At 37.2% G+C, this 8,282-nt stretch overlaps 1 protein-coding gene across 3 annotated transcripts; it reads left to right on the top strand.

Moving 5' to 3' along the window:
• The first annotated feature begins 315 nt into the window (after positions 1-315).
• On the top strand, positions 316-6,925 carry LOC121877190 (ubiquitin recognition factor in ER-associated degradation protein 1-like). Of its 3 annotated transcripts, none has more exons than XM_042382805.1 (5): positions 316-403; positions 2,111-2,215; positions 3,059-3,176; positions 4,232-4,386; positions 5,717-6,925. In XM_042382805.1, the coding sequence occupies exons 2-5, from the start codon at positions 2,213-2,215 to the stop codon at positions 6,347-6,349; spliced, it is 909 nt and encodes a 302-aa protein (XP_042238739.1). In that variant the 5' UTR covers positions 316-403; positions 2,111-2,212; the 3' UTR covers positions 6,350-6,925. The 3 variants fall into 3 exon arrangements, with proteins under 3 accessions (XP_042238739.1, XP_042238738.1, XP_042238740.1); XM_042382804.1 differs by lacking the exon at positions 316-403 and adding an exon at positions 434-644; XM_042382806.1 differs by lacking the exon at positions 316-403 and adding an exon at positions 1,789-1,909.
• Positions 6,926-8,282: the final 1,357 nt, after the last annotated feature.

The raw sequence follows: 8,282 nt of genomic DNA, 5'->3' as shown, positions 1-8,282 counted from the left end.
ATTAATGTAGATTTGTTAACTCGTCTATGAGCGTCTGTCCCGTACCCTTTAATAGCCATTCATTGTTGAACCTTATATTAACATAATATCGCGTGAATGAAAGAGAGAAATAAATTACCATATCCCTGAAGTTAAAAGACAATTAATTTTTAGAAAGGACGATGTGGAAAAGGTATAAAGTAAACATTTCAGACGTGGTACTTTGACTTGTCTTTATGGACGTTGCTCTAAATTTGATTAAACAACCTCAAGTATATTTTATTTATTTATCAACACGAAATTACAAATAAATACGTCATTCTGATAACAAATGGTGTAAATACTTTTTTTTACTATTGAAACTGCAAGTTGTTTACCACTGAAGACTATGAGTTGTGTTTGACTCACATAATCTGGTTCAGAGGTCTGTATTTAATTCCCAGCCTCAGGGAGTCAATCTTCTCTACACCTGTATTATTTTACATATAAAATTTTAGGGGGAAACACAAATAATGTTTTCAAAAATTATGTTAACATTATAATATTACTGGTGTATCAGAAACGACTAATAAAAGAGATAAAGGAAGATTTAGAGTGAGAGTCCGACTTTAGACTCGCCAGTACAACAAGTCATCCACAGCTCATCATTGTCCTGGTGTAACTTAGTGAGTGATTTCCTCATCATTTTGGTCTTTATTTCTCATTTTATTCATATTTTAGGATCAGTGAAATCATGATCTATCCCTAGATAGTCCAGGATTATTTAGAATGTAATACATGTAAAGATATTTTGTTCCGTACACTTATCATACAAGTTAACATAGGTTTATTATGTATATATAGACTGCAGGTTCACAATGTACTCTAATTACCAAACTTAGAGTGCTGGTATGCAGTGGACTGGATGTAGATTTGGTGGAGGATCAAAAACTGCTGCTTTGTGCATGGAAAAATATGATATTGCATTCCTTGTCAGTTTTTTTCTTCTGTTTATTGAGGTACAAATGCGTTTATCTTCTGTGGAGAAATAGTGCTAGGTAGCTGCTTCTGCCAGACTACTGTCAAGTATTACTGTACCCAAAATAATTGGCACCCTAACCTAACATAAACCAATACATTATTATCTTCTATATAAAAAAAAATCGGCCCATAAAAGGAAAAAAACAAACACAGAAGCACTGGATGTAAGCAGAGAAGTACTCTATGGGTTGTTTCAGACATACCCTGTAACTACAATACCAGTAGATCTATGTAGTTTTTTGTTGATTCTCTCAAAGTTCCGATGTCATGGCCTACTTGTTGGGTGAGATGATTGATAAAGCAAAAGGTTCTGCATCAAGTCTGTCTGCACCAGTCTGAGAGGTGTGGTCAAGTCAGGAAGGTTGTGCAGATTTTAATCATCAATTTCAGGATTAGGATTGGAGGAAAAGGTGCTTTAAATTTTAGAATTTACTCGTAAGTGAAAGAGTATAGAATTTACACGAGTTAAGAGCAGTGGATGAAATGTATACTGACAGAGTATACTCACAGATGATCTTCTGCAAGAGGCTCACGCCCGTGACTCCAGCTCAATAGCCTCTTCTCTACTCAGACGGTGGCTGCGTGTGGCGGATATTTGTGCCCTATAATTATATACTTGTTCTTGATTTTTCCAGTATTTATCTAATTTTGCTTCAAACTTTTCCACCGTCTCCACATTCACTACCCACTCAGGTAAACCCATTCCAGTTGTTGAGAACCCTACTCGGGAACTAATGTCTTCTGAGATTTAGCCTCACTCTTGTTTTGTAGATCTTCTTTGTGTTCCCCCGGGTAGTGTCAGCCTCCCTCATCTGGAACATTCCTGCTGTACATGCCTGGTCATATATGCCACACACTATCTTGTATGTTCCCACTTGGTCCCCACGAGATCTTCTGTACGCCAGTGTCGGTAACTGTAATTTCCTTAGTCTTTCCTCATAAGATAAATCCTTGATCTGTGGTACTAATTTGGTAGCACTCCTCTGTACATTCTCTACTGCTTCAATATCCTTAATGAGATATGGGCACCAAATTTGATTAGCATACTCAAGGCGTAGCCTAACCAGAGCAGTGAAATTTAATAATTGTTGGTATGTCTTTCTTGATTCAGATTAGCGTGATACATCATAGAAGATAAGGTTGATTTCTTCTAAAAACATTAAAAGGAACTGGAGAATTTGTGACAAGAAACCAAAGGGATAAAATCTCCAAAATGGTAAGTGATTGACTTTGAGGTTTAATACCTTAGTAGTATGCAGTACAGTGAAACCTCTTGTTAATGAACTATATGGAAAGGGAAGTCCATTTTATCAAGGGTCCATTAGATGTGCAACCTTCATCTAACGAATTATATAGATACAAAAGTTCATTGTACTGTACTGAGGATCCGTTATATGTGAAACCCCGACCTAATAGATTATATGGAGATAGAAGTCCATTATTTGGAGGTTTCACTGTATTAACCAGAAAACTAAAGCCTTTAACAATTGGTAGATTGAAGAGAGTGGCGATCATTCTCTCAGAAGAGAGAAATAGTTGAAGACTTTGAAATGTTAAAGTAGAATCGTGGGAGCTATTATTGAGGACTTAAATGATCAGAGGTTAGGAGTGTGGATTGTATTGTATAGCTCGTGATCTGTTACAGTATGGTTGTTGTATCGACTACAGGATGGTTCCATGTAGCTACTGTATGTGTGAATCTTAGTCCAGCGTGAATGAAGTCTAGATGTGAATCCAGGTATTGTGAAACCAGCATAAACAAGATTTATTCTGTATAGCGAGGCATGAAAAATGGATTTATTTTTTCTTACATGCATAATTTGATGTGAGACTTAGCAATAATATAATACCTTCAGGTGAAATACTTTGTTTAATCATTGTGGCTTTATGCTGCCAACTTTTATCATTGTTTTGTTTAGGATTTTGCCTGCAAACACATGTATGATATTTGAAACCCATTATAGTAATGTTTGTATTCTAATGTATGTATATATGTATATATATATATATATATATATATTTTTTTTTTTTTTTTATTTATTTAATTTTCCATTAACAGTTCAGTTTCAATATGTTTGGAGAGCCGCTGCAACCACGGCCATTCAACACCCACTATCGGTGCTACTCGGTCTCCATGTTCCCCGGAGATAAACAGGCTGTGGAGAATGGTGGCAAGAGTGAGTAGAAAAAGCAATGAGAGCTTGTGTTTATCATTTTTATTACATCTATCATATCTAGAATTAGTGATGCTTGATAATTTGATCCCTGGAACTGGTAATTTGGTCCATTGAACTGGGAATTTGACCCATTGAACTGATAACTTGGTCTATGGACCTGATTATTTGGTCCATGGAACTGATAATTTGATCTATGGAGCTGGTAATTTGATCTATGGAGCTGGTAATTTGATCTATGGCACTGAGATTGTGTACACAACCTACAGTGAGTGACCTACAAGATTTATACCTATGGAATTACTGACTCAGCTCTTGTGATGCTAAGTGCTATTTTTACATGATCTTACTCCTGTGGTACTGTACATTATACTTTATTGTAGTTGTAATATATTTATTGTTTGATCCTCATCTTAGTGTGTTACTGTAAGCCATTTTCTCATAAATTTTACATTGTCAATTGTCTTCTCTCCAGAATAATTCCCCACTATGATACTAGACCTTCAGAACTGCCTCTCTTTTTCTTTTATTTTTTCACCAATTACGGTACGGGTACTCCTTGACTTACGACCACCCGGACGTACGACCGCCGCAGTTGTATAAAATATTTTTCAAATTACGTATTTTCGAGTCCCAACGTTAGTGAACGCGCTATGTACTGACAAATTTTCGTTTGTAATTCACTTTGAAATGGCTGGCAAGCGTAAAAGTGAGAGTTCTCGTGGTGCTGAGAAGAAAAAGAGACGCCCATTTTAGATTTTCTATGTATTTTTTTCGCATTTTAGACTTACGACCAATTCGACTTATGACTGGTCGTCGGTCCCTAACCCCTTCATAAGTCGAGGACTGACTGTACATTATTTGGAACATCATACCAAATTAAATATTTCATCTGTTTTTTTATTGACACCATCACCCTACATCTCATTTCTCTGGTCTTAATTCCAAACTATTTCATTACTCTTAATAAATTACACAGAATAATATTTTCACTTTCACCTCTCCACCTTGTACTGTGCTGTTCTGTTCTAAATCTTATGTTTTACTGTTATTTTCAGTTATAATGCCACCTTCAGCATTGGATGTTCTGACACGTCTTAATATCGTCTACCCAATGTTATTCAAACTGACAAACCAGCGGGCTAACAGACACACTCATTGTGGTGTGCTAGAGTTTGTGGCTGATGAAGGGAAAGTATACATTCCCTATTGGGTAAGTTTCACTATTTGTCCATATTTCAGTTTCATAGTCAAAAGGTGCCAGAGATACTGCCCAGACAACCATGGAAACACATAAACAAATGAAAAACCTCTGAGTACCATCCTTTCACACACGCTTTGCCAGGCACGTAGAGGTGGATCAGGGAGGGGGAGCACAATAACTAAATATCATTCTAAAATTTTCTATAAATTTAACCTTTCAAGGGGCCTTGGGTAGTGCTGATAATATAAAAGGTAAATTTGGTGGATAAAGGGTTGAGAACCCCTGGTATAGTTCACAAATCATTGTCACTTTGGAGGAATTTGAGGTGGAAAAGTTAGGTTTGGTATGTTGAGGTTCTTTTTCTTCTGCTGAATATTGGAGAAGGTTGATCATAGGGATTATTGCTGTGAGAAGAGGCTCTAGTTATCTTTTAATTGATTTTATTTTCAATGAGACAATCCTTAGGTAGTCTGAAATGCTTAGTTGAAAATGAGATACCTTGTTGTAAGTCCAAAGATACTGTGCTGTATTTGTTACTAGCATGGAGAGTAGAGAATGGTTTTCATCATTCTCTCTGTTTAGTTCTGGCAGTTGGTTCTGTAGGCTACCCCATAGACTATATGAAGCCATTTATTCAGTTTTCTTTCATTTGTATAACTCAAGAGAAAAAAAAGAAAATTATAGAGGTGTTCGGTGATTGTACATAAACGTTTTTGTTCTCGTGTCTTGTAAAATGTAACTTGTAATGTTAACAAATATATCATTAATATTTTCAATTACTTAAAAGGGGTTTTCTATCCCTGTGTACAGTACTCTAACCTTGCAAATATCTTCCTTATTCTGTGATTTCATGTAAGTTGGTCCTTTTAATGTGATTACACAGCAAATACATTTACAGAGCAAAAATTATTATCCAGTTTTACACACTATATTAATTCTATATTTTTTAATCTCCCCTTTCTTCCTTTATAGCTTGGGAGATGCCATAAAGTTTGTTGGCTCATTGGTATGGAGTTTCTAAATGCTGTAGTTATGAGCAAAGGAAGACTGTAAAGTTTTGGATACTTATCACCCAGTTTTCTTTCTTTGGATTGCTCTTTGCTTTTGTCTCTACCTTTAATATTTTATTTGGTTTATGCTAGATGATTTTATTCAGTACAGAGGGGATCCTTCACTCAAGTGGTTAGAATGAAACAGTTGTGTTAGGCATTGATCTTTTCTTTAGACTAAATAGCATTCAGTACTTACTGTATGTTCTAAAAGTTAATTTAATAAAGAAAATTTTTTCTTAGGGTTTGCCTTTAATTTCAGACACTAATTGTTGACACTCCTTTGACAGATGATGAGGAACCTCCTGCTGGATGAAGGTGATCTGGTGCACATTGAGTCACAGTCCTTACCTGTTGCCACATTCTCCAAGTTTGAACCACAGAGTGTAGAGTTCCTCGACATCACAAACCCAAAGGCTGTTTTGGAAAATGCCCTCCGGAATTTTGCCTGCTTGACCTTGGATGATGTCATTGCCCTCAACTATAATGACAGAATATACGAGATGAGAGTACTGGAAGTGAAACCCGGAAATGCCGTTAGCATCATCGAGTGCGACATGAACGTAGAATTTGCCGCCCCAGTAGGGTATCAAGAACCAGAGAGAATGGACAGTGCGGCAGCTTTACCCGAAGACGACAAGGAGGAAATGCTTCACGAGCCCACAGGGTTTTATTCCTTCCAGGGATCAGGAAACAGACTTGATGGTAAAAAGAAGAACTTACAATTGCCACAAGAAGAGTTATTAAAGAGGCACCCACGTCAGCGGGGGATTCCCGACTATGACTACGAAGTGGGCCTCATCAAGTTCTGGAGAAAAGTTCCTAAAGTGGCCGAGACAGAGACCAAAGTGGAGGAGCAAGAGGAATTTGAGTCCTTCCAGGGTAAAGGCACTTCTCTGAGACAAGCAAAAACTAGAAAGTAGAATTCTAATAGTACTGTTTTACTTAGATACTGTAATGCAAATTATTATTATTATTCAACCCTAATTTTTTCTAAAGATCTAGATTACAGAGTAGCATTTAGTACTGTATTGGTAATGTGAAAGTGAATATTGTAAATTTTCACTTGTAGCATCTCAGCAGTGTTTTGTTTTGATATTTTTCATTCATTGTAGACAGTTGTACAGGTACTAATATGTCTCCCTTCATCTGTCACTCTAAAGTAGGGCATACACTCGTTCCTAAAACTATCTTTACGAGAGGGGTGTGATGAATTTCAAAATGAACACTGCAATTCCTGCTCTTTTGGTGGGGTTGTCAAATTCCTTTGTCCGTTGTGTAATATATTGCACAAAATCCTGAAGATACTTTTGGAGCTAGTGTGCAGTATTAGCCACTTTTCTGGGTGGGTTGACTGCCTAAGGTGTCTGGTGTTATTCAGCATATTGGTTAAAAAGTGATAAATGTGAGTTGATGGTTCTGTCAAGACTGGAAGTTGCCATTTGTTTTGAAAGTGAAAAGTAAGAGGTTCAGTTTTTCATTACAATATAAGAATCAAAGTTTTGTTTATTATACCCATTTTCTCCCAACAATTTTTTATGGTAACATTACATGCTACCAAAGTAAACTGGCCAATATCTACTTGGTTTTGCAGCATCACTTAAAATGGAGTTTAATCATGCATTTGATCTGATTGTGAGATTTACTTGTTGCAGGATAATTTTCCTATTGGATTTACAAGTTAAACACCATCAGTTCTTCAATTATATATTAGTGTGATGATAATAATGAAGTAAAGTGGCAAATGACTTTGCCATGGGAGAGGAAAGGAAAGAGAGAAGGAAGGTATAGATATGGGAAGTAAATTAGTAGGAGGTGATAGCAGGTGGGCTGTCCACCTAGCCGAGACATGTTGATATGTTGGGGTGGTGGCCACACACAACAGACGCCTGCCCTCTCAAGGGAGGCGGGGAGGGGGCTAAGCTAGCTTGGCATTCATTAGTGTAATGGGTGTTAATATATGTTTGTTAAATGGTGGTGTTATTTGTTCACATGTATGTGTTAAATGGGTCTTGTTCTATGTTAGCATGGAGGCTCTTGGGCCACCAGCTGTGTGTTCTAGAAGTTACTTCTTCTCTTAACTGGGAGAATATTGGGTCCTCCAACTCTTCAAGTTTACAACAGATTCTTTGGGCTTGGCTGTGTGTTCAGTGGTTTGATATTGTATAATTCGTGAAGTTCTTGTATTTTGGTGGTGTATGGGGGGGGGGGTTGCTCTATGGGAAGCTTTGTTTTGTACTAATTGAAGTTTAAGTTGGCTGGTTTTGCTGATCATGCTGAGTGGTATTGGTGCGTACTCCTGGGGGCGGACAAGTACTGTGAATAGGTGTAGTTGAATTTTGGTGTCCATTTTGCTAAATCTTCCTTTTTTTGAGAGTTGTAATTGGGCAAGCGTTGTGTTATGTGTTTTGCTATGCCTGTTCTTGTTATTGCGAGTCCCAAAATTTTGCCTTCGTTGGAGTATTGTATAGGTACATTGTTGACTGTGATTGGTGCTGGGTTTATTTTGGCAATGTGTATGATATTTAGTTTCTGTGTATTGGTTTGTATTTTCCACTTTTTTTCATCATTGTTAATGTGCTCGATGGCATGGGCTGTTTTCCGTGCCATCATCTGTTTGCCCTTGCCTGGATGTTGGATGATTTGGGTGACGTCATCAGCATAAGCTATATATTCTCCGTGTATAGGAGGTGGCATGTCCACTGTGTATATTGTGTAGTGTTGGCGAGAGGTTACTTCCCTGTGGTACTCTGCTGTATAACTTCATGCTTGGGCCTATGTGGTTACCAATGATAATTTTAGCCTCTCTGTTATCAAGGAAGTTACAAAGAAAAGGAGTGAAGTTGTTGGGAAGTT

This window comes from Homarus americanus, unplaced genomic scaffold (genome assembly GCF_018991925.1).
Source record: "Homarus americanus isolate GMGI-L3 unplaced genomic scaffold, GMGI_Hamer_2.0 scaffold37713, whole genome shotgun sequence".
Classification (NCBI taxonomy): Eukaryota; Metazoa; Arthropoda; class Malacostraca; order Decapoda; family Nephropidae; genus Homarus; species Homarus americanus.
This window is presented reverse-complemented; position numbering and strand designations above follow the sequence as displayed.